This window comes from Oncorhynchus tshawytscha, linkage group LG02 (genome assembly GCF_018296145.1).
Source record: "Oncorhynchus tshawytscha isolate Ot180627B linkage group LG02, Otsh_v2.0, whole genome shotgun sequence".
NCBI classification, from domain to species: Eukaryota; Metazoa; Chordata; class Actinopteri; order Salmoniformes; family Salmonidae; genus Oncorhynchus; species Oncorhynchus tshawytscha.
In genome coordinates this window covers 60,245,170-60,272,093 of record NC_056430.1, presented here as the reverse complement: position 1 = coordinate 60,272,093, position 26,924 = coordinate 60,245,170, and the positions used below count along the sequence as shown (strand labels likewise).

Genomic DNA, 26,924 nt, shown 5'->3' with positions numbered 1-26,924 from the left:
ACTCACAACACTTTAGTTTGCTATTCACAAGAAGCACTGCCTGATGTGAAACATGCCTTGAACAAAAGAGATCTCAGAAGACCTAAGATTAAGAATGGTTGACTTGTATAAAGCTGGAAACAGTTACACAAGTATCTCTAAAAGCCTTGATGTTCATCAGTCCACAGTAAGACAAATTGTCTATAAGTGGAGGAATTTCAGCCCTGAGTGGTCGTCCTGCAAAGATGACTGCAAGAGCACAGCGCAGAATGCTCAATGAGGTTAAGAAGAATCCTACAGTGTCAGCTAAAGACTTACAGAAATCTTTGGGACATGGTAACATCTCTGTTGACAAGTCTACGATACTTAAAACACTAAATAAGAATGGTGTTCATGGGAGGACACCATGGAAGAAGCCACCTCTGTCCAAAAAAAACATCGCTGCACATCTGAAGTTCGTAAAAGAGCACCTGGATGTTCTAGGGCGCTTCTTGCAAAATATTATGTGGACAGAATAAACTAAAGTTTAATTGTTTGGAAGGAACACACAACACTATGTGTGTAGAAAAAAAGGCACAGCACACCAACATCAAAACCTCATCCAAACTGTAAAGTATGGTGGAGGGAGCGTCATGGTTTGGGGCTGCTTTGCTGCCTCAGGACCTGGACATCTTGCAATAATTTATGGAAAAATGTATTCCCAAGGTTATCAAGACATTTTGCTAGAGATGCAAGGTTATCTGTCTGCCAATGGAAGCTAAACATTAGTTGGGTGATGCAACAGGACAACGATCCAAAACACCGGAGTAAATCAACAACTGGATGGCTTCAATTGAAGAAAATATGCCTTCTGGAGTGGCCCAGTCAGAGTCCTGACTTCAACCCGATTTAAAATGCTGTGGCCTGACCTCGAGAGCTGTTCACACCAGATATCCTAAGAATATTCCTGAACTGAAACAGTTGTGTAAAGATGAATAGTCCAAAATTCCTTCTGACCGTTGTGCAGGTCTGTTCCACAACTACAGAAAACATTTGGTTGAGTTTATTGCTGCCAAAGGAGGGTCAACCAGTTATTAAATCCAAGGGTTCACATACTTTTACCACCCTACACTACAAATGTTTACACGGTGTGTTCAATAAAGACATGAAAACCCATTGTGTGTTGGTTTAAGCAGACTGTCTATTGTTGTGACTTAGATGAAGATCAGATCAAATTTTAGGACATTTTCAAAAATCCAGGTTCACACTTCTTGCCATTGTGTGTGTGTGTGTGTGTGTGTGTGTGTGTGTGTATACACAACTGTTCAAAACCTTGGGGTCACTTAGAAATGTCCTTGTTTTTTAAAGAAAAGCAATTTTGGGGGGGCAGCTTCATTAAACAGCAAAACACCAGTCTCAATGTCAACAGTGAAGAGGCGACTCCGGGATGCTGGCCTCCTTTTTGATTGCTTCTTTAATCAGAACAACAGCTTTCAGCTGTGCTAACATAATTGCAAGGGGTTTTCTAATGATCAATTAGCCTTTTAAAATGATAAACTTGGATTAGCTAACACAACATGCCATTGGAACACAGGAGTGTTGTTTGCTGATAATGGGCCTCTGTATGCCTATGTAGATTTTCCATAAAAAATCTGCCGTTTCCAGCTACAATAGTTATTAACAATGTCTACACTGTATTTCTTAGCAATTTGATGTTATTTAAATGGACAAAATTGCTTTTCTTTCAAAAACAAGGACATTTCTAAGTGACCTCAAACTTTTGGTTGTGTATATACATATACCTCTAGCTCATCCTGTTGCTCCTGCAGTCCCTTGAGTTCAGAACTATAGGGCTCACATCTGACTGCCATGTCTGTCTCAGTATCCAGAATGTCCATGCTGAACTCTGCACACCTGGACAAGAGCTGGTTGATGCGCAGCGTCAGTGTTGAATGCTAGTAGAAGAGAGGAGAGGAAAGGAGAGAAGAGAGGGGGCATCACCGATTTTATTTTATCTAATAGGTAAAAAATAACTTTGTGCTTGTAGAATTTCGCAAACTGAACAATAGTAACAGAAACAGCCTGATTTTACGAGCATTGATTGGTTACACTACTTCAACCAGTCAATGCTAGTAAAAACATGCTGTTTCTGTTGCTATTGTTCAGTTTGCAAAACTCTACAAGCACAGGGTGCTAATTTGTGCTGTTTTTTGTTCAAAGCAACAGAAAACAATAATATATGCCATTTAGCAGACACTTTTGTCCAAACGGATTTACAGTCAATCGTGCATTTTTTACTTACGGGTGGTCCTGGGAATCAAACCCACTATCCTGGCATTGCAAGAACCATGCTCTACCAACTACAGAGGACCACATCCAAATAAAAAAACTGTTCAATCAACTCCTACCTGACTCATAAGTTCTTGGGTGTCTTGACTTTGATAGAGGGAATGCCCTCTTTTCTCCACTGCTCCACCAAGGTCCTCCATAGGGTGGTCCATGCACCCTTGGTCATCCATTTGTCCAGTAAGGGTCTGCCATGATAGTCAAATAAATTACTCAGTATTTTGATAGATTGTGGTTGTATTAATCTAATAAGTTATCTGGTGATAGAAATGGAGTGTGGTTAGCTTTGCCTGCAAGGCCAGTGACCATGTCTTGTTGAGGTCTAATGGGAGTTTTAGTGGGAGTGTCTGTATCTAGAAAAAAAAACACACCCCCACCTTCCTTTTACGAAGGTTTGAGAAAACAGAGTTGCAAAAAGGACATGAATAAAGCGGTATTGGAAAACCGCGTAAACGGATAAAGTTGAAACCTTACCTGTCGCTCTACCTCACAATGATCAAAGTTTTCATCCTGGTCAAGACACCTCAGCAGCTCTGTCAGCATTCCTCTGTCGTTTTCCTCCAATGTCTCAGAGAGATCCTTGACATCTGGGACGCTCCAGAATTGCACGTTTTCCGTGGTTGCACTGTATTCTGAAAGGCATCCTTCGAGCCGATCCTTGTCTGTCTCATGATTGTCATCCCTCTACAAAGGATAGCATGGATTTGTCTTCAATGCTGCATAAATTGCCCTCTGGGGACCAAAGAGCATCTCAGAATAGGAGTACTGATCTAGGGTCAGGTCCCCCCTATCCATATAATCATACTAATTATTATCTAAAATACATAACTGATCCTATATCAACACTCATACTTTAAGACACTATGAATACAAGCCCAGACCAGTATGTAGACACAAATAATCAATACCTCAAACTTGAGCCTCTCAGAGCTGTTTGAATAAATCATGCTTCTATGAAGTCTTCTCCTCAGAACTTCCCATAACGTTTCCACCTGGCCAAGGAGGTCTTCCATCTTCACACAATCTTGGTGCTGGCCTTGGGTTGACTCTGGCTTTTCCTGTCCCAAAGCAATGAACATTAATGTTTGCTCTAGTCTAGTATATCATTTTGTAGGATCAAATAAAATATTTTCCATTTTAACAGTCACATTTATACATTTCTGAATTGTAAATTATATTAATGAATTGGATAATCCTGATAGTGAAAGTAGTGTCCTTGATTTATCAGATCAATTTAAACCCTTTGCCAGAATTAATGACCCCCAACTCTGATAGCCCCTGCAAATCTCATCATACATATACTGAACAAAAATATAAAGGCAGCATGCAACAATTTCAAAGGTTTTACCAAGTTACAGTTCATATAAGGAAGTCATTCAATTTAAATTAATTAATTAGGCCCTAAATCTATAGATTTCACATGACTGGAAATACAGATATGGATCTGTTGGTCACAGATACCCTTTAATAAATGTAGGGGCATGGATCAGAAAACCAGTCAGTATCTGGTGTGAGCACCATTTTCCTCATGCAGCAAAACACATCTCCTTTGCATAGAGCTGTTCAGGCTGTTGATTGTGGCCCGTGGAATGCTGTCCCACTCCTCTTCGATGGCTGTGCGAAGTTGCTGGATATTGGCGGGAACTGGAACACACTGTCGTATTCCCAAACATTCAATGAATGACATGTCTGGTGAGTATGCAGGCCATGGAAGAACTGGGACATTTGCAGCTTCCAATAATTGTGTACAGATCCTTGCGACACAGGGCTGTTTATTTTAACGCTGAAACATGAGGTTATGGCGTCGGATGAATGGCACGACAATGAGTCTCAGGATCTCGTCATAGCATTCAAATTGCCATCGGTAAAATGCAATTTTGTTTGTTGTCCGTAGCTTATTGCTTTGGCTGAGGTCAACAGCATAACCTTATTAAAAGCTTATTGCTTTTTGCTGATGTCAACAGCATAACCGCATAACCCCACCGACACCATGGGGCACTCTGTTCACAACGTTGACATCAGCAAACCACTCACCCGCACAACGCCATACACGCTATTTGCCATCTGCCCAGTACAGTTGAAACCAGGATTCATCCATGAAGAACACACTTCTCCAGTGTGCCAGTGGCCATCTAAGGTGAGCATTTGCCCACTGAAGTCGGTTACGACACCGAGCTGCAGTCAGGTTAAGACCCTGGTGAGGATGACGAGCAAGCAGATGAGCTTCCCTGAGACGGTTTCTGACAGTTTTTGCAAAATTTTTTTTGGTTGTTCAAACCCACAGTTTCATCAGCTGTCCGGGTGGCTGGTCTTAGATGATCCCACAGGTGAAGAAGCTGGATGTGGATGTCCTGAGTTGGCGTGGTTACACATGGTCTGCGGTTGTGAGGCCGGCTGGACATACTGCCAAATTCTCTAAAATAACATTGGAGGTGGCTTATGGTAGAGAAATTGACATTCAATTATCTGGCAACAGCTCTGGGGGACATACTTGCAGTCAGCATACCAGTTGCACTCTCCCTCAAAACTTGAAACATCTGTGGCATTGTGTTGTGTGGCAAAACTGCACACTTTAGAGTGGTCTTCTATTGTCCCTACAACAATGTGGACCTACGTAATGATCATGCTGTTTAATCAGCTTTTTGATATGCCACACCTGTCAGGTGGATGGATTATCTTGGCAAAGGAGAAATGGTCACTAACATGGATGTAAACAAGTTTGTGCCCAAAATTGAGAAATAAGTTTTTTGTGCAAATGGAAAAATTCTGGGATCTTTTATTTCAGCTAATGAAACATGAGTCCAACACTTCACATTTATATTTTTGTTCAGTATATATTGCCCAATGTAAATCTTTCTGAATCCGATAAGTACCATTGCAAGGACTGAATATTATGCAATGAAAAGCTACAAAATGTACTTGGACATGTCTAAGCAGATCGTGTTCGGGTAAATATCAGCTGACAGGTTTTTAATCACCTCTGGACCACTCAGACTGGCTGTGTGGTGGCTGGGGGTTGACATAGCAAGGTTGTCTTTCAGCCATGACAGAGTCTTCAACCATTAAGAAACAGGAAAGGAAGAGGAAATGAGGAAACAGGAGAGGAAGAGATAGAACAAGAGGAGGAAGTGATGTTTGGTTAACCCAGTGGGATGCATCCAGGCCCAAATTCAATCAATTATGAATAAAGGAAAACTACTGTACACTGGGGGTTCACTCTCGATGTTTACAACCTTTAACTGTAAAATCAACACACCCTGTTTATCACGTGGACATTGCCATTGGATTTTTACTCTAAAGTATTAGTACTGTTGTAGCAGACCACAAGAAACACCCGAAATCAGTCCATAGCTACCTTATCAGCAGATGTGGTAGAATTTTGCAACTGAATACCAAGTTCTGATTGGCAACCTGGAAAACAAGTGTTCAAATGGGTTGTCTGGTCCTTTCTGCAAAGCAAGAAAACGTTACGTTAACTTAGTGGTCTGCTTAAAGTGTCATCAACAATTTCATCTGGTTTCAAAAAACAAGAAGCTGATGAAAGTCTATACCTTTGCCTCTCCACACACAGTCTTCCAGTCAAGTCATTGCTGGTGGTGTCACAGGAGACTCGGGCATAGCTTTTGGAAGGCTGTTCTTCAACTTGACTAACAGTCAGCTTCCTGGGGACCCCACAGTCTTTCATGTTCTAAAAGAAAAGGAAATTACACAGGTCATTAGTAGGTCATATAATTAGAGTAATTCTACTATTTTACAGAGGTATCAAGTACCACCTATTCTGATGAGTTCCTCTTTTCATAACAGTTCACCCAAATTACACCCCATATTACAAAATGACCTATTAGTTTTTAATCAACTCCTTAAAAGTTATTTGTAATTTGGGTGAAATATCTTGAACTATCTACTAAACTACTTTTAACAAGAATTTCCTAGTTATTTGAAAAATGGATCTGCTGACCTCGAACCCTTTGAGAGGGTTCTGTTCCTCTTTGATGTCCTTTCCTATGATCCTCTGGGCCTCATGTTCCGGATCTCTGGTTTGACTCAGTGGGCCAGGTTCATCACAGGAGAAGTCTATGGCAAGGGTGGTGGGCAAATCTGGCCACTCGCTCCTGCATGGCAAAACATTATGGGTTACTTATTGTAACACTGGTTCTATCAATGATAGTGACCCTACCCTACCACATCCGTAAGGCCAGTTGACACTCAGTGCTAGTTTCATTGGTAATGAAATAGAATGGTTCATGTGAGTGAATGGGCCAAAATCATGATAAAGCAAGAACAAACTCACTGTAAAAGACCAATCCAGCACATACACTACCGGTCAAAAGTTTTAGAACACACTCTCATTCAAGGGATTTTCTTTATTTTTATTACTTTCTACATTGTAGAATAATAGTGAAGACATCAAAATGATTAAATAACATATATGGAAACATGTAGTAACCAAAGTGTTAAACAAATTAAAAAATATTTTATATTTGAGGTTCTTCAAATAGCCAACATTTGCCTTGATGACAGCTTTGCACACTCTTGGCATTCTCTCAACCAGCTTCATGAGGTAGTCACCTGGAATGCATTTCAATTAACAGGTGTGCCTTCTTAAAAATTAATTTGAGAAATATCTTTCCTTCTTAATGTGTTTGAGCCAATCAGTTGTGTTGTGACAAGGTAGGGTATACAGAAGATGGTCTTATTTGGTAAAAGACCAAGTCCATATTATGGCAAGAACAGCTCAAATAAGCAAAGAGAAACGACAGTCCATCATTACTTTAAGACATGAAGGTCAGTCAACACGGAACATTTCAAGAACTTTGAAAGTTTCTTCAAGTGCAGTTGCAAAAACCATTAAGCGCTATGATGAAACTGGCTCTGATGAGGTCCGCCACAGGAATGGAAGACTCCGAGTTACTTCTGCTGCAGAGGATAAGTTCATTAGAATTACCAGCCTCAGAAATTGCACCCCAAATAAATGCTTCAGAGTTCAAGTAACAGGCACATCTGTGTGAATCAGGCTTTGTGAATCAGGCCATTATGGTTGAATTTCTGCAAAGAAACCACTACTAAAGCACACCAATAAGAAGAAGAGATTTGCTTGGGCCAAGAGACACGAGCAACGGACATTAGACGGCTAGAAATGTGTCCTTTGGTCTGGAGTCCAAATTGGAGATTTTTGGTTCCAACCACCGTGTCTTTGTGAGACGTGGTGTGGGTGAAAGGATGATCTCTCATGTATGTTTCCCACTGTAAAGCATGGAGGAGGAGGTTTTATGATGTGGAGGTGCTTTGCTCGTGACACTGTCTGTGATTTATTTAGAATTCAAGGCACACTTAACCAGCATGGCTACCACAGCATTCTGCAGCGATATCCCATCTGGTTTGGGCTTAGTGGGACTATCATTTGTTTTTCAACTGTACAATGACCCAACCCACCCCCAGGCTGTGTAAGGGCTATTTTACCAAGAAGAAGTGTGATGGAGTGCTGCATCAGATGACATGTCCTCCACAATCACCCGACCTCAACCAAAGGGAAAGGGTGGCTATTTGAAGAATCTCCATTATAAAATATATTTTGATTTGTTTAACACTTTTTTGGTTACTACATGATTATTATACAATGTAGAAAATAGTCTAAATAAAGAAAAACCCTTGAATGAGTAGGTGTTCAAAAATGTTTGAAAGGTAGTGTGCGATTACCTCTGCACGTTGTTTTTGCTGTTGTTTCGGTTAGAGACCTGACTCAAAATTGTCTTGAGAAAAGTCACCGTCCGAAACGTTGACGACAATAATAATAATAATAATAATAATAATAATACAAGAGGTAATCGTGTGTCCGGGAGTAGTCTTTTACAATGAACAATATTCTGCTCATTCTCCACAGCAAACATTGGTGTGTACACCCCAGTGATATACTAGGGAAATTATTTTTCTTGAGGCATTTATTTCCAGCACCACAAACAAGATGAGAAAAAAGCATTGTGGTGTGGAGTGTTAAAATAAAACACATATTGTATTTAGTGCTTTTATGTAGGCAGATTGGAAACCAAGGGGTAGATCGATGTGGGGGAGAGGTCAAAAGGGTGGACACAAAGATTTAACTCTGGTCTCCAGAGCCGTGGTACATAGCGATGGGAGTGATACCACTTAACCAAGGCTTAGCACCTATTGTCATGCATCAGAGAAAATATGTCCAAAGTGGATCATTTGTAGCAGCTGCGGATGCCTCTTAATCAGTTTTACTGTGTATTCTTTAGGGTTTTTGAGTCATACCCACACGTTTGAGCACTCCTCAACATGTCTAGAGCACTTCTGCTTGGAGATGTGTCACATGACTCAGAAATCCAAGGATGAACAACACTGACTGGATCCACCAGATATGCTGAATTAGCTAACAACATGTTATGCAACCATGACAATCTGAACAGACAGAAGGCTTTGTCCTTGGAGTGACTGACTGGGGCTGGCAGGGGTACAAAGTAATGATGTCACCCCCCTCTGAAGGGGTGAGGTCATGGTTTCAGGAAAGTGCTTTTGTTTTAGAAATAAACTATCAAACAGAGAGGGAACAGCTGGGAGGAGTCAGAAGTCTCGCCATCAAAAAGGAACACTGTGTATGTCGTGTCTTGTCGGTTGTCTTTAATTCAAACGTTCTTTCTCATTGGCGCCCGTTAAGGAAACCTATTTCCAGTTTTGACAGAAGAGAGCCCATTGCCGCCCTTACAACAAAAATAGTCATTTGTTTATATTTCAAAAGTTTAATGCCCTAAAACTTAGGATTCTATGGTTCAATGTGTTAAGAAAAATGTGTTCAGAAATATGTTAAGAAATATGCCTCCGTAAACCATACAGTTTAAATCCAAAATCTGAGCTAGAACATTTGTAATTAAACTTCCAAAATGTAACTTGAAATGCAGAAGTGCATTAAACCCACAGTTGAATGGCTAACATGGTAACTGACCAGTATACTTCTGTTCAATAAGCTTTATAAGCTACATCCGTTTGTATCCCTGGTTACTAGGCCATACCATACTTATGAGGCACTCTGCACACATCTGCTAAAGAAATTAGGAGCAGGTTTATCGTATAGTATAATCTCCCCCCAAAATGTCTTTCTCTATATTCATCCATATCTAATTTTGGCACCAGCCCCTACACAGAACACATTCACTGTGACACTTGTCGCTCCAGCTCCTACACAGAACACTTTTACACAGGGGCTTGCGAAATCCGCGTCATGCTTAAAGTTAGAGCATTGCATAATACAAAGAGAATTCCCCCGAATGAATTCCCCCGAATTGACTCCATGGCGATTATCTGGACTGCATTTGCTGGGAGTGAAACTCAGACTATGGCTTATTAGGGCAAGGATCATTTCAATGTCGGCTTCAGTTGCCATTAGGGCATTGGCTCTAATGCCAGAATGTCTTGTTAGTTACACAACAAGAGTGTTAGTAGGAAAACAATACATCATCTTATTCACCGAGTATGTTTCCCATTAATCCAATTGTAAACATCAAACCTTTTCATCTGCAATACATTTTCCATGAGTTCATCCTGACGTAAACTGTTAAGTGATGTTTATCAACATGTTGAAAAGTTCGGAGTCGACATGTGGGTTGGGTCAAAAGGGCTGCCCGTTTTGTATCATTATACTGTAGCAATGGCTCGCTAACTCAGTTATTGGTGACCTCCATTGATGACTTTATTCAGCACTACCAAATGTAAATGGTTTTATGGAGGGAAAAATAGCAATGGTGTAAAGTACTTAAGTAAACATTAAAAATACATTTTTGGGTAACTTCACTACATTCCTAAAGAAAAGAATTAACTTTTTACTCCATGCATTTTCCCTGACACCCATAAGTGCTTGTTACATTTTGAATGATTAGCTGGACAGGAATATCCCTGGTAGTCTCTACTGCCTCTGATCTGCCGAACTCACAAAACACAAATGTTTTGTTTGTAAATTATGTCTGAGTGTTGGAGTGTGTCCCCTGGCTATCCGTAAGTAAATTAAATAAAACATGTAAATTGTGCTGTCTGGTTTGCTTAATATAAAGGAATTTGAAAGTATTTATTTTTTTACTTTTACTTTTGATAGATAAGTATATTTTATCAATTACATTTACTTTTGATACTTAAAACCAAATACTTTGAGTTTTACTCAAGTAGTATTTTACTGGGGGACTTTCCATTAAGACGTCTTTACTTTTACTCAAGTATGACAAGTACTTTTTCCACCACTGAAAATAGACTACAGGTAAGCACCCTGGTTCTCAGACTGTGGTTTCAGGAGGGAAATATACACAGTCTTCAATAGAGTTGAGTGATGCGAACACATCCTCACTTGAACATTTGAACCTTGCCCCTAATTGAAATAGTATTTGTGAGTGTTTATTTCTATGTTAATTGTATTCCAGATTCCTGCTCAACATACATTACTCATATCATAGATCTCATTCCACCATTTCACCTGAACCAGTGAAGTGTGTAGTAATTGAGTGTTTGTGTCTGAATAGGTATTGGCTAAAGAGGTAATTGTAGGCCCCTCCCAATAAATGAGATAACGAGCTACAGATGTTTAAATGTTTGTGTGAGAGTGCCAGTGGGGAAGAGAGGTAAGCAAGGATAGACCAGTGAAGATTATTATTTTATTCTTGGGCTTATCTTTTAGTCCATGTTTTTACCATTTTGTATTTATATATTTATTGAAAATAAATATCAAAATTTGGAAGAAACCGTTCCCATTCTTTTAGTAAAACCTTTTTTATGTGAAGGGCATCGGCCAGCCCTGTCACAGTTAAATTAGGTGTTTCAGGAGTTATGATGTTACAATCGGCATTCTGTTCCTAGACAGTCATTGAAAATAAGAATTTGTTCTTAACTGACTTGCCTAGTTAAATAAAGGTAAAATAAAAAAATTAAAAATGTAATTCTCCAACCAAACGGGAACCATGTGTGAATGTTGTAAACATTGATCTTACATTTATAGCAAATATTGCCATAATATATAGCACTACTTTTGACCAGAGTCGCATGGGCCTTGGTCAAAAGTAATGAACTACAGTATATAGGGAATAGGGTGCCATTAGAGCAGGGTTTCCCAAACTTGGTCCTCGGTACCACAAAGGGTGCACATTTTGTTTTTTTGCGCAATCACTTCACTGCTGATTCAAATAATCAACTAATCATCAACCTTTGATAATTTTAATCAGCTGTGTAGTGTAAGGCCAGAAACCAAAACGTGCACACCTTGGGGTCCCGAGGACCGATATTGGGAAACGCTGCATTAGAGACACAGACAAAGAAACGATATGAGCTTTCGGGACCCATATTTACCCGCTACCCTCCTGGAGAAGGCCCCAACTCTCCTGCACCTCAGCCTGCTTCCGTTTCACTCTGGCAGCCAGGGTAGGGTGGAGGTCCGAAAGGCGTGAAACAGTCTCGTTCAGCATCTGGAGAGAGCGTGGTCGAGGGAGGGGATGGGAGCAGTGGAAGGAAGGAAGGGACACAATTCATTTGGTGTTGATTTACAGTCTTGGAAAACGACCCACGCTCTTTAAAATGGAAGGCTATGGTTAGATGGAACACAGAAGTATTTTTTATTTTATTTCACCTTTATTTAACCAGGTAGGCTAGTTGAGAACAAGTTCTCATTTACAACTGCGACCTGGCCAAGATAAAGCAAAGCAGTGCGACACAAACATCAACACAGAGTTACACATGGAAATGTGTGTGAAAATGGCGTGAGGAGGTAAGGCAATAAATAGGCAATAGTAGCGGAGTAATTACAATTTAGCAAATTAACAATGGAGTGATAGATGAGCAGATGATGATGTGCAAGTAGAAATACTGGTTTGCAAAAGAGCAGAAAAGTAAATAAAAACAATATGGGGATGAGGTAAGTAGATTGGGTGGGCTATTTACAGATGGGCTATGTACAGCTGCAGCGATCGGTTAGCTGCTCAGATAGCTAATGTTTAAAGTTAGTGAGGGAAATATAAGTCTCACAGTATAACATCACATCATAGAAGGCTTCTTAAGGGGGAAACACCCCAAAAAGATCCAGAGAAGGTCTAGGAAGGAATAGTCTGGTGGTGTTATGTTTCACTGTCTTATGATAGTTTCTCTGTGTTTCTCTCTACTTAGTAGGCTTGAGTACTGAGCATGTGCCAAGACAGTTGTAGTGCATTTCTTTTCAATTCAGTGAAACAGTGACATTCAATTCATATTTTTGTTGGTTATATTTTCAATTATAACTTTTTTTAAATTACTAGTATTTCACTTGAAATGGAATTGAACACAACCCTGATGTATGAATGATGCGTTACTGCGTTTCACCATAAATGTATTCATTATTTTGAGCTACATTTTCCCCCACGTGCCACTCACCGTGATTTGGCTGGCAATATTGTAGATCTCTGTCTGACCGCAGCTCCCCTGGTTATCGGATCCAGACAGGACGCTTCTCTACCAAACACAAAAATAATATAGAGTCAATCTTATGATAATAAGTGTAATAATGTGTAATTACAAAACAATGATACTTTGGAGAGCTTTGGGACCTTTTATTGGGGTTATGATGGGGACAGTTGTACTAAGCTCATGGCGCATATATTTTTCAAGAAGCAATCAATTGAAATAAACATTTAACAGCTTGTAAATATTGCAGGTTGTACCTTTAAAGGATCACTGGTGCAAAATAGGACTCTTGTGCAAATTCCTATTCTGCCTTTTTACCTTCCTGTTGATGGTGCAGATTATGTTGTCAGCCTGTTGGTAGAAGGAGGAGACGTCCAGAGCCAGTTTGAGGTCTTGGTGATAGTTTCTGAACAGTGACTGGAACCTCAGGCAGCTACCAAAGAGATACAGTATCTAGTTCAGTGCTTTGGCAATGGGATCCCATGGGGGTCAAATTCCCAGATATGACTTGAAATCCAAGATGGGTGCAGAATAATTGAAGTCAGACCAAGTAATGTTCCTTTACATGGAAAGCTGTAGTTACATAGTAGTAGCTAGGAAAACAACATGTTAACGGTAGCCATAACAAAAAGCACCAAGGACAAAGTATATGTAGCCTAGTCAAGGAGTGGGACTTTAACCTAGATGCTTATAAGAAATCCCGGTATGCCCTCTGATGAACCATAAAGCAAGCAAAGCGTCAATACAAGACTAAGATTGAACCTACTACACCGGCTCGTCGGGTGTGGCAGGGCTTGCACACTATTATGGAAAACAAAGGGAAGCACAGCCGCGAGCTGCCCAGTAACACAAGCCTACCAGACAAGCTAAATCACTATGCTCGCTTCAAAGTAAGCAACACTGAAGCATGCATGAGAGCATCAGCTGTTCCGGACGACTGTATGATCACACTCTCCGCAGCCGATGTGAGTAAGACCTTTAAACAGGTCAACACTTACAAGACCACAGGGCCAGACGGATTACCAAGATGTGTACACTGAGCATGCGCTGACCAACTGGCAAGTGTCTTCACTGACATTTTCAACCTGTCCCTGACCGAGTCTGTAATACCAACATGTTTCAAGCAGACCACCATAGTCCCTGTACCCAAGAACACCAAGGTAACCTGCCTAAATTACTACCGACCCGTAGCACTCACGTCTGTAGCCATGAAGTTCTTTGAAATCTGGTCATGGCTCACATCAACACCAGGGTAGCCTAGTGGTTAGAGCATTGGACTAGTAACCGGAAGGTTGCAAGTTCAAACCCCCGAGCTGGCAAGGTACAAATCTGTCGTTCTGCCCCTGAATAGGCAGTTAACCCACTGTTCCTAGCCCGTCATTGAAAATAAGATTTTGTTCTTAACTGACTTGCCTAGTTAAATAAAGGTAAAATAAAAATAATCCCAGAAACCCTAGACCCACTCCAATTTGCATACCGCCCCAACAGATCCACAGATGATGCAATCTCTATTGCACTCCATACTGCCCTTTCATACCTGGAGAAAAGGAACACCTATGTGAAAATGCTATTCATTGACTATAGCTTAGCATTCAACACCATAGCGCCCTCAAAGCTCATCACTAAGCTAAGGACCCTGGGAATAAACACCTCCCTCTGCAACTGGATCATGAACATTCTGATGGGCCGCCCCCAGGTGGTAAGGGTAGGCAACAACACATCTGCCACGCTGATCATCAACACGGGGGGCCCCTCAGGGGTGCATGTTCAGTCCCCTCCTGTACTCCCTGTTCACCCATGACTCCATGCCCAAGCATCATCATTAAGTTTGCTGACGACACAACAGCTGTAGGCCTGATCACAGACAACAATGAGACAGCCTGTAGGGAGGAAGTCAGAGACCTGGCAGTGTGGTGCCAGGATAACAACCTCTCCCTCAACGTGATCAAGACAAAGGAGATGATTATGGACTACAGGAAAAAGAGGACCAAGCACGACCCCATTCTCATCGCCGGGGCTGTAGTTGAGCAGGTTGAGAGCTTCAAGTTTCTTGGTGTCCACATCACCAACAAACTATCATGGCCCAAACACAACAAGACAGTCATGAAGAGGGCACGACAATGCATATTCCCCCTCAGGAGACTGAAATGATCTGGCATGGGTCCTCAGATCCTCAAAAAGTTATACAGCTGCACCATTGAGAGCATCCTGAATGGTTGCATCACCGCCTGGTATGGCAACTGCTCGGCCTCCAACCACAAGCACCACAGAGGGTAGTGCGTGCTGCCCAGTACATCACTGGGGCCAAGCTTCCTGCCATCCAGGACCATTATACCAGGCGGAGTCAGAGGAAGGCCAAAAAATTGCCAACGACTCCAGTCACCCTAGTCATAGACTGTCCTCTCTGCTGCCGCATGGCAAGTGGTACCGGAGTGCCACGTCTAGAAGGATTCTTAAAAGCTTCTACCTCCAAGCCATAAGACTTCTGAACAGCTAATCAAATGGCTACCAAGACTATTTGCTTTGTCCCCCCCACCCCCATTTTTATCCTGCTGCTACTCTCTGTTTATTATCCATGCATAGTCACTTTACCTCTACCTACATGTACTGTACGTATTACCTCAATTACCTCAACTAACCGGCGCCCCCGCACATTGACTCAGTACCGGTACCCCCTATATATAGCCTCGCTGCTTTTATTTTATTGTTGCTCCTTAATTATTAGTTATTTTTCAATTTTTCACTTCAGTTTATTTTAGTAAATACTTTCTTAACACTTTTTTTCTACAAGCCCTTAACCAACAACTGCATTGTTGGTTAAGGGCTTGAAAGTAAGCGTTTCACTGTAAGGACTACCCCTGTTGTACTCGGGGGATGTGACAAATAAAATGTGATTTGATTAAGTCATAGAGAAATAAAAAAAACTATAATAAATCACAAGTGGCCATGATTTATCATGCATATATCAAAGTTAGGTGCCTGTTGTTTCTTACTGTTATTTTTTAAATCAAAGTAAGGTGTTACTGATATATCTTGCTCAGTCAAAAATGGGACCTACGTTTGGTTAACTGTGTTTTCTCGGGAAGGGACTTTGTTGCCTTCTATCTGTTGCAGTCTCTTCCTCTTCTCTCCCTTGTGGTCGGTCTCCACGTCAAGCGTCTCGTACGGATGTCCATCCTATAGAGGTCATTATAAAGGAAGAACCTGTGAACCAGTATACTCAATGCATGATTCTGACACTTGAGGGCATGTACAGTTGAAGTCGGAAGTTTACATACACTTAGGTTGGAGTCATTAAAACAAGTTTTTCAACCACTCCACAAATTTCTTGTTAACAAACTATACTTTTGGCAAGTCGGTTAGGACATCTACTTTGTGCATGACACAAGTCATTTTTCCAACAATTGTTTACAGACAGATTATTTCACTTATAATTCACTGTATTACAATTCCAGTGGGTCAGAAGTTTACATACACTAAGTTGACTGTGCCTTTAAACAGCTTGGAAAATTCCAGAACATGATGTCATGGCTTTAGAAGATTCTGATTCTAATTGACATAATTTGAGTCACTTGGAGGTGTACCTTTGGATGTATTTCAAGGCCTACCATAAAACTCAGTTTGCTTGACATCATGGGAAAATCATGGGAAAATCAAAAGAAATCAGCCAAGACCTCAGAAAATAAATTGTAGACCTCCACAAGTCTGGTTCACCCTTGGAAGCAATTTCCAAATGCCTGAAGGTACCACGTTCATCTGTACAAACAATAGTACGCAAGTATAAACCACGCAGCCATCATACCGCTCAGGAAGGAGACGCATTCTGTCTCCTACAGATGAACATACTTTGGTGCCAAAAGTGCAAATCAATCCCAGAACAACAGCAAAGGACCTTGTGAAGATACTGGAGGAAACGGGTACAAAAGTATCTTTATCCACAGGAAAACAAGTCCTATATCGACATAACCTGAAAGGCCACTCGGCAAGGAAGAAGCCACTGCTCCTAAACCGCCATAAAAAAAATCTTATAGAAAATTTGTGGGCCGAACTGAAAAAGTGTGTGCAAGCAAGGAGGCCTACAAACCTGACTCAGTTACACCAGCTCTGTCAGGAGGAATGGGCCAAAATTTACCCATCTTATTGTGGGAAGCTTGTGGAAGGCTACCCAAAACATTTGGCCCAAGTTAAGCAATTTAAAGGCAATGCTACCAAATACTAATTGAGTGTATGTAAACTTCTGACCCACCGGGAATGTGATGAAAGATATAAAAGCTGAAATAAATCATTTACTCTACTATAATTCCGACATTTTCCTGACCTAAAACAGAACTAGGATTTAACTAGGATTAAGTGTCAGGAATTGTGAAAAACTGAGTTTAAATGTATTTGGCTAAGGTGTATTTAAACTTCCGACTTCAACTGTATATATATATATATATATATATATATATATATATATATATATATATATATATATATATATATATATACACACTGAACCAAAATATAAACACTACATGTAAAGTGTTGGTACCATGTTTCATGAGCTGAAATAAAATATCCCAGAAATATTGTGCCATTCATCTGCCGCCGTCACCTCATATTTCAGCATGATTTTGTTTATGTATTTTTTATTTCACCTATTTTTAACCAGGTAGGCCAGTTGAGAACAAGTTATCTTTTACAACTGTGACCTGGCCAAGATAAAGCAAATCAGTGCGACAAAATCAACAACACAGAATTACACATAAACAAACATACAGTCAATAACACAATAGAAAAATCTATGTACAGTGTGTACAAATGTAGCAGAGTAGGGAGGTAAGGCAATAAATAGGTCATAGAGGCATTAATGCTGGAGTGATAGATGTGCAGATGATGATGTGCAAGTAGAGATACTGGGGTGCAAAAATGATAATGCACAGCCCCATGTCGCAAGGATCTGTACACAATTCATGGAAACTGAAAATGTCCCAGTTCTTTCATGACCTGCATACTCACCAGGCATATCACAAATTGAACATGTTTGGGATGCTCTGGATCAATGTGTAAGATAGTGTGTTCCAGTTCCCGCCAATATCCAGCGACTTCACCCAGCCATTCAAGGGGAGTGGGACAACATTCCACAGGCCACAATCAACAGCCTTATCAACTCTATGCAAAGGAGATGTGTCACGCTGCACGAGGCAAATGGAGGTCACACCAGATACTGACTGGTTTTCTGATCCACGCCCCTACCATTTTTCTTAAGGTATCTGTGACCAACAGATGCATGTCTGTATTCCCAGCGATATGAAATCCATAGATCAGGGCCTAACTAATTTATTTAAATTGACTTTCCTTATGTTAACTTTTTTTGATCTCAGTAAAAATTTAGAAATAGTAGCATGTTGCGTTTATATTTTTGTTTGGTGTATATACACCTGTGTGTAATGCGTTACAAAGGATTTCTGAATGGTCATTTAATTATTTGCAGTACATAGGCTGTTATAGGGATCCATGAGTTGTAGTGTAATGTATTAGGAATGTAGCTGTTATTCATTTATAAGTGCTGTTAAAAGTACCCATGATGTGCTTTGAATGGTTATCGCAAGTGCTTTACTGCACTATGAGCAAGGTCATGCGTTATACAGATGGTTATCAGTATTTGTAACATAAAAATGTGAAAATAATGTATTTTTTGCCATAGCTGTGAAATCACTACAGGCGATACATTCATTTCATTTAATTTACTTCTGCTACTTTGCAATGAATAATTTTCTGCGAGCTGCAGAGCACTACTCCATCTTTGCGGTTTCATAACCTTTAAGCTCGTGGAACCTTTTCCTTGTCTGTCTCCGTTCTCTCTTTGCCATGCCGATGCATTCTGTACTGATGACCTCATGCAAAACGTTGAATGATGCATATTATCTTTCCGAGACCTCTTACATCATTGCCGTGTGTAGCTAAATCATGGAGCAACTTGCTGCTGGTTCCCTACAGTCTCCACAATAATCTGAAACTTGTTAGGCCTGCCTGGTTTTCATCTTAGACAGATGTTTGTTTTCCTGGAATGTAATGTACTGTATTTCCTGCAGTGAAATACACATTTTGGTAACAGTTTACTTAAAACTTGCAATTATAATGCATTATGGTGCGTTGATAAGCTTGAATATGAGCTTTTAGAATGTTTTACAATAACGTATCACTGTAAGCACTGTTGCGCAGGTTTCACCATGTTGCAAGATTTCCATGTACCTTGGTAGTTCAAGCCGCAGGTAGGCTACAAAAGACCACGAAACTGAATGCACATACCCTGCAGTCTTTGGATAGCTTGGCTATACACAAAGCTATACAAAAAAAAATGTGTCTGTGTAGTCTTGGGTACTTGAAAAGTTGAAAACTTCAAGAGATGTAGACATTGTCATAAGAAACAGGGAAATGTACAGACAGATGCCCAAAGATGGACCCCCAGAGCTATACTCAATCCTGGTGAAAGAAAATGGAATGTGTATACTAAATACAGCGATGAGAGAATGCAGGCTTTGTGTGACTCAGCCAGCCCACCTACACAGGGCTGAGATGAAGAGCGAAAGAGAGCCAAAACCATGATCTCATCTCAAAATAATTGCTCCTCTTTCTGCTGTTCCAGTTCCTTTTCCCATCCCACTGTCATTTTGCTAGTTGCATGCTCAGCATTGAAAACTGTAACCATGGGACTGTTATCTGTAAAAAAAAATATTTAACTTAATTTTCCTGTTAACTTCAAATGTATGTCATGCTTTCTGAGTGCATAAAATATGCATCTTAACATGGTATGTGATATTAAGTACACTATCTTCTTTATCTGTAAGCTTATTTTGGCATGCTTCTTCCGCAAATTGTTGTTCAGTGTCACTATTAAATCCAATCGGGATCCCCTAAAATTCCGAAAGGCAATCGCAAATTTTGAAATAACCCGTTTGCCCGCTGTGGATCTGGAGAAACACTTAATCACAGGTACAACTTCAGTTTGGCATCATTATATCCACCAACGCAATGTGCCTGTTTGCTATTTTCACCACACAACCCCTTCAATTATGGAATTGGGAGTCGTTTATTCTGTGGAAATAACCAGTTCATCTGAAACGTGGCCTTTTACCTTGCTTAATGAAAGCCTGCTGATGATCTCATATCTCGAGAGTACAGTGTGGATAATGCAACACTGAGGTAATAGTGCACACATTGTGTGTGTGTGTGTGTGCGTGCGCGTGCGTGGAGGTTTCATGCTGGAACAATGTACATTATGGTGTTTATATCATGTTGCTTTTGGTAACAGATGAAAAAAAAGTGTCTTGTGTTGCAGGGTGGAAGGCATTAAACTGAAAGATTGATGTTGTTACTCAGCTTACTCAGTAACGCAAATTCAGTAATTATTAGTATGTGAAAACAAACAATTACTTAATGAGAGCATTACATAGTATGTGAAATGAGGGAGAAAAACAAAACATTACTAACACTGGGTTTTGTGGTTATGGATTTAATTCCCAATTCTCCTATTGCCTTTTGGCTCTGGACTTACTTTCTTTAAAGTAAACAAGTCAATTAATTTGCTTTCAGAAAGCTTGAGAATGGCCAACAGAAACAAAACAAATGTCCATAACAACACTGGCTGAGACATTCACCATTTCTATTTCATATAAAGCCAGTTGATTTGAACCAAGTGATTTGAAATGTAAATTAGTTGGTGCTGGCTTGCAGCCTATGCTAACTCAATAACATGTGAGACACCAAGAATAAAACAACTGTAATCCAAGGTTACCTTAGACTGAGAGTTGGACATCTTATCCAAGTCGTCCTCTACTCTCAAGGATGGCGGTTTTGGGTGAACACTGTTGCTTCGGATGGTCTCCGACGTGGAACTGACTAAGGTGGCCAGGTCAGAGTCACACAAGGACACGTCGGGGACTGTCTCGGCATTCCTGCAAATAGCAATCTTCCTGATGGACCTAGAGGATGCAGTGGGGGACACAGAATTCCTGTCCTCCTCCACTCTCTCATCCTGATGTCCCTCTGGAGTTGAAGCGTAGACCTGGGAGGCCACTTGTGGGAGTTCAGAGTTCCCAGTCTCAGGCCACCCCTGGGACTGGCCCACGTAAAGGGACATTTGGTCGTGTAGGTTGTTCTGTAGCTCCAACTTGTTCGGAGCAGCAGACTTCGGCAAATAGACATCCACAATCTCCTGGCATTTGGCTTCAGAGGGGACAGACAGCCTGGTCCCAATGGTAAAGGGCTGGATTTTTCTGACAACACCCTCAGACATGGTTTTTGATAGCTCTGCAGTGTAGTCTAGATGGGCATACTGTGACAAGAATCACAAAACAATACAGATATCTCACCTCATCTACTGCAAGTCCAGTATCAGAAGTTCAGAATGAGAGGAAAAACAAGACGAATCCTCGAATGAACAATGCTCTTTTCCCCAAAAAATTGTCAGGAGAAAAACTCACTCAAAAAGCCACCCGCCTCCTTGCACCTCATGGAGAGAAGACAAGTACAGGACACACAATAGGACGTCCCCTCCTGTCTGTTTCTAAGTTATCAACTGAGCCTGTGTCATGTCAGGGGAAACCAATGTGAGAAGCCGAGGAGGGAGGAGTGCCTCTTCTGAGCAACCACCAAGCCAATAGTGAGAGAGAGGGAGAGAGAGACAGATAGAGAGAGAAAGAAAGAGAGAGAACTGAGTGAAAAGGGAAAGTGTCTGGCTGGCTGCTCTCTTAGAAAAAAGAAAAAATAGGAAGGGAAAGAGAGGGGGGAAGTTTCATTAAAAAGGAGTGAGGTCACCACTTTCTGTCAAGGGCTGAGCAGAGTCAGAGTGACTGAGGGTTGTAAACTGGAGCTGTAAAAACTTCCTCCCCAAACAAAAAGCTCCATGCTCAGATATGAATAGAGTAACAGAGGGGTAAATGCTCTCTCTCGCTCGCTCGCTCTTTCACTCGCTCCCACTTTCTCTCATTCTGCTCTCGCCAACTCAGTCACAGCTGGACAATGAGGTAATGCTTTTAACAAGAACAACAAACATGAAGCACCTCTAGATCTCATGTCTGTAGTCTGCTCTCTCTCTCTTTTTCTCCCTCTCTCTTTATCTCTCTCCATAACTGGTCAAATTGTCAAATGTTTGTTCCACAAGTACAAAAGGTGAGGGTATTTGCTTGTTCTCAAATATGCCTCAAGAATCAATTGTCTTTTCTAACCGTTTTCACACTTAACAAAATTCAATGCAATTTTCTACTTCTTGTTCTAGTTCCACATTCACAGTCCAAACATTTACAGACACGCATAGGAAACACATTGTGCTTACTCAGGCCTCAGACTTCCACTTGATTTGAACCAGGTGTCCTATCTACGGGTCAAACTACATCAGGCTACTGTAACATCCTCTGTACTTCTCTGGCAATCCCTTACAGGTCTTTTCCATGTTATAGGCCATAGGCTTAAACTGTTAGTGGACTGGGACTTATACAATGTCGTTTGTTCTTATAGGATCAGGAGAAAATACCTGTTTTTGTTTCATGAAGACGGATTGGGGTTTTGTAGAAAGAAGATTATTTTTGTTTTCTCAAATATATTTCACTGTGTAATCCTATACTCTGGTGGAACTCTGTTCACATATTTGGCTTGTACAAGATGCATGGAAATTCCCTCTTTGATTTATGAACACGACACCATTACACCATGCTAACTTGCTCACTCTCACAAATGAACACTTCTCATGTTTGTACTTTACCGTTACACCCAATGCCCCCTTTCTCTCGAGGCTCAACTGAAGTCAATTGACTTTGGGTCAACACCATGAGGACCAATAATACTTAAGGCATGAAACTGCCCTGTCCATTTACTGTTCCAAGAACAGTCTTATGTACTGTAGCTACATGACCTCAAATTCCTATGGCTATAGCTCATCCCCTTACCATGTCTTGACAGCTCTTGTTTTACTGATAGGAAGAACAAAGAGTTCAGTCACATACTCCTGTGTTTTTGTGCAACACTTATTACCAACATGGGTTACTAGAATTTTCATTTTGCCATGATGCTAATGAAACATTAAATGTTCCAGAATTAATTGCAACATGCAGTATCTAAATATAAATCTGACCATCTTGATCCTACCATAAAACAAACTCAATGGGGTGGTTTCACGGACACAGATTAAGCCTAATCCTAGAATACATTTTACTTTTAAACTAGACTGACTGAAATTAAATTTCTCAGACATGGTTTAAAATAGTCTTAGACTTGCCCTAGTCTAGAAATAGAAAAGTCTGATTTCCAGAAGGACGATTAGAATTAATCTAGATCTAAGTGAAAGCTTAAATTAAACCTGGCCAAAGGCAGGTTTAACTTCAGATTAATGGATGTTGATCAAAGAGCACCACCAAGGCTAGACAGAAGGGTGGTTATAGACAGGAGCAACCCACTGAATGATTTTGATTAAATCAATTTTCCTGACTATTTCCGTATATACAAAGAAAATGCTGACATTGAGGTTTTTGTCATCTGGAACCTCCCATTGTGAAACAGGAGATTTCTGTGGTGCAAGTGAACCGACAGTTTGAAAAATAGTCCACAATGTCTGCAATGCTATATGTGAACTGAAAGGTGCAACTCCAAAACTCCTCCTTGTATTCTCAGATTGAAGGAGACAACATAGTGGAATCATAATTGGTGACAGTGGTCTGCACAGACCAACTTATTGTTCACCCCCTATCTTCCTGCAATAGGACCTGAGCAACAACGGTACAATCAAGCTCATATACGCACCAGAGGTGCAGTGGAGTGCAATTTTGGTATATGAAGACTATCAGCATGCTTATAGAGAAGGGAACTTGACATGTACTGCACTGACACAAATGGTTGAAAGATATTGATAAGAAGATTGTGGGAGCTGTACTGTTAGATTTCAGTGCAGCCTTTGATCTTATTGACCATATCCTGTTGCTGAAAAAGCGTATAGTATGTTTTATGGCATTTCAACCTCTGCCATTTCTTCGATTCAGAGCCATCTAATATAACTTATGGTTTTCTTTAATGGAAGCTTCTCTCATGTCAAACGTGTAAAGTGTGGTGTACCGCACAGTAGCTCTCTAGGCCCTCTACTCTTTTATTTTTACCAATGACCTGACACTGGCATTAAACAAAGCATGTGTGTCCATATACGCATCTTAACAAAGAGTTGCAGTCTGTTTTGGAATGGGCGGGCAGTAATAAACTGGTCCTGAACATCTCGAAATCCCGGAGCATCGAAGGGTCCCGGACGTCCTCCACCGGCACCCAGCATCTCTCCTCCAGACCGTACCCCTCCCACTCCACGAGGTACTGAAGGACCCTCGTCCAACGCCTCCAGTCCAGGATGGCTCGAACAGCATATACGCCGGGGCCCTTCGATGTCCAGAGGGGGCGGAGGAACCTCCCGCACCTTTAGATTCAGGCGGTAATTTAGTCACCCTCTTCTTACAGAAGGCGAGAGCCAAATCGGCATATTCTGAGGGAATGCACACGGTGGAGACCTGGTCTGGATTTTCCACCGTAGTCGCACTGATGGAAACCCCCACACACCTCTCTGAGCACTGTCGTGACCACCCTCTGAGAGCCCTCTGTTGCCACGAAATAGTGGGGTCATGACAGACCAACCAGGGTAAGCCCAGCACCACGGGAAACGCAGGAGAATCAATAAGGAAGAGACTCATGCGGGGAAAACTCAGGAAATGAAATAAACACATACATGTGAGCAACAGGGGGCTCTGGGTGAGCCTGGTGCCGACTCAACTGGGGTGACACGATAGTGCCCTGCCTGCTGCCTCGACTCCCTGAGGAACCCCCCCAGAACCTCCCAGCAGTGTGCCCTCTGCGGCCACAGATGGTGCAGAGAATGGCCCCTCCTCCGGTCACCCTAAGTGCAGCACCTCCCAGCTCCATGGGCGTCGGAGCGGAGGTGCTGGGGGATGGAACTGACAGGCCCCGATCCGGATGTCCGCGGGCAGTCAGCAGGTTGTCCAGCCGGATGGACAGGTCCACCAGCTGGTCCAATGTGAGGGTGGTGTCTCGGCAGGCCAACTCACGACGGACGTCCTCGTGCAGACTGCACCGGTAGTGATCGATCAGGGCGCTGACGTTCCATCCTGCGCTGGCGGCCAGGGACCGGAAGTCCCAAGGCTAAATCGTGCACGCTCCTCGTCCCCTGCCTCGGGTGGAACAGACCGTCCAACGCCGCGTCTCCCTCACTCCATACAGCGTTGGCCCACTCCAGGGCTTTGCCTGAGAGGCAGGAGATGAGAATGGACACGCTCTCACGCCCCAAAGGAGCCAGGTAGACGGTCGCCAGGTAGAGCTCCAGCTGTAGTAGAAACCCTTGGCATCCGGCAGCCGTCCCATCATACTCCCTCGGGAGTACGAGTCGAATTCCGCTGGGACCGGGTGAAGGAGGAGTGGACAGTAGGACCTGCTGTATTGGGGCTGGTGGATGTGCTGGAAAACCTCCTCCTCTCTCCCAACAATCCATCGTCTGCAGCACGTGATCCATGGCGGTGCCCAGACGTTGCTGCTGAACGCGCTCCTCCACTGCAACGGAGAGGGCGTCTGCTCCTGCTGACTCCATTCTTCGGGTGAGTGATTCTGTAAGGGTCCTGTGTGTAGTTGGTGTAGAGAGTCAGGCGCAGGACAGCAGATATGAGTAATCAACGTATTTTACTCAAAAAGACAAATATTCAAAGCATCATCATGAGCCCACAAAGACGTACCGAATTGCACGAAACAATCACTCACAAACACAACATGGGGAACAGATGGTTAAATAATAAACAAGTAAGTGGTTGAGTGAAGCCAGGTGTGTAAGACAAAGACAGAACAAATGGAAAATGAAAAATGTATCGGAGGCGGCTAGAAAGCCGGTGACGTGGACCTCCGAAACAAGGAGAGGGACCGACTTCGGCAGAAGTCGTGACACACAAATACAATTACGTCCCACTGTGTTGTGCTACACAAGAAAACTAACATTTAAAAGTGACTCTGATTTGTAAAAGTGGGCCAACAATAAATACAGTATCTTACCTGAAGTCATTGTAGCATCCTTATGTTTATTTTTTAATATGAGTTGAATTCATTACAAATGGTAGTCCATGCATTCTTTTTCTTGTTTTCTGTTGATGAATCATGATGTTTGTTTTCGGGAAATGGGTGGTTTGACACAATTCTCTTTAAGAGGGTATATCAGCCACTGAAATATTTTATCTTTTTCTTTTACCTCTGTCCATTGTTTGGTTTAGGTGACCTGCTCCAATTCCACAAAATGCTTATGTATTTGTGTCCCATCCCTGATTTTTGAAGTAGCCTCTGGTCAGCACGAAGTGCATGTCATTAATCTAATTAGGCTTCACAAATATTAACTGGTTAGTCTTTACTTACCTTAGTCTGGTACTCCCCAGTCTAGAACTAATTAATCTGAAGTTAAGCAACATCTCAGAAAGCATTTTTGTTTAAAATCTGGAATAATTTAAGAAGAATTAGCCAAGTCCTGACTTAAATTAAACTCTCTCTGGAAACCGCTCCTAGAAATGTATGTTTACGCTTCACAACTACCCATTTATGTAAGTGGAAAACAGTTTTTGGGCACTCAAATCATCATTAAATTATCATAAAAGCCTACCCCATACCCTACTGTAATCGATTGCACACAATAAACTATCTAAAGAGATTTACAGACCAAATAGTCATTACAGACCAAATAGTCTTCTCGGCCTATGTAAATCAATGACTCCTGCATTTAACGACTCACATCGACCTACACATATTAAACCATAGGCCTATAATTAGACTATGACACAAAAACTTAATGATATAACAGTAATCGTCACAATAGGCTTTGCAACCTCTCACTGGCTCAGCGACCAGGAGATATTAGGCTAGACGGCCACAAATTTAATTTAACACTAGGAGAGCCGAGAGCTCCATACTGACTCAAAACAAAAGTACTTTTTCTAAAGTACTGCACCCACCCAGGCCCACCTGTGCCTACACCCCTGATCTGCAACTTGGATGCACCCAGTTGAAACCTTTCAACTTTGTGCAACTGGTTGCAAGCAACAGCCAATTAAAACGAATGCTTTTGCACCTGATCCATTCGAAGGTTTGGAACTCCGGCCCAGTTGTAATGTCGACAAGACAGTTGTCAGTGCTGCGGAAAC

The 26,924-nt window shown here is 41.6% G+C and overlaps 1 protein-coding gene and 1 long non-coding RNA gene across 3 annotated transcripts in view; both read right to left on the bottom strand.

Moving 5' to 3' along the window:
* Positions 1 to 21,377, bottom strand: part of LOC112265655 — a 33,911-nt gene extending 12,534 nt beyond the window's left edge. The window contains exons 1-13 of one of the 2 annotated variants that reach the window (XM_042301864.1): positions 20,507 to 21,377; positions 15,785 to 15,903; positions 13,045 to 13,159; positions 12,697 to 12,774; positions 11,644 to 11,759; positions 6,263 to 6,416; positions 5,856 to 5,992; positions 5,660 to 5,753; positions 5,283 to 5,357; positions 3,213 to 3,362; positions 2,779 to 2,988; positions 2,367 to 2,492; positions 1,761 to 1,913 (exon numbers count right to left, since the gene is read on the bottom strand). In XM_042301864.1, the coding sequence (XP_042157798.1) occupies positions 1,761 to 1,913; positions 2,367 to 2,492; positions 2,779 to 2,988; positions 3,213 to 3,362; positions 5,283 to 5,357; positions 5,660 to 5,753; positions 5,856 to 5,992; positions 6,263 to 6,416; positions 11,644 to 11,759; positions 12,697 to 12,774; positions 13,045 to 13,159; positions 15,785 to 15,903; positions 20,507 to 21,007 (2,028 nt within the window). In that variant the 5' untranslated portion in view covers positions 21,008 to 21,377. The remainder of the gene's footprint in view (positions 1 to 1,760; positions 1,914 to 2,366; positions 2,493 to 2,778; positions 2,989 to 3,212; positions 3,363 to 5,282; positions 5,358 to 5,659; positions 5,754 to 5,855; positions 5,993 to 6,262; positions 6,417 to 11,643; positions 11,760 to 12,696; positions 12,775 to 13,044; positions 13,160 to 15,784; positions 15,904 to 20,506) is intronic. The other variant, XM_042301869.1, reaches the window with a different exon arrangement.
* LOC112222972 overlaps positions 1 to 26,924 on the bottom strand; it is a 266,640-nt gene that overhangs the window by 159,197 nt on the left and 80,519 nt on the right. The gene's annotated exons all lie outside the window — the stretch shown is intronic.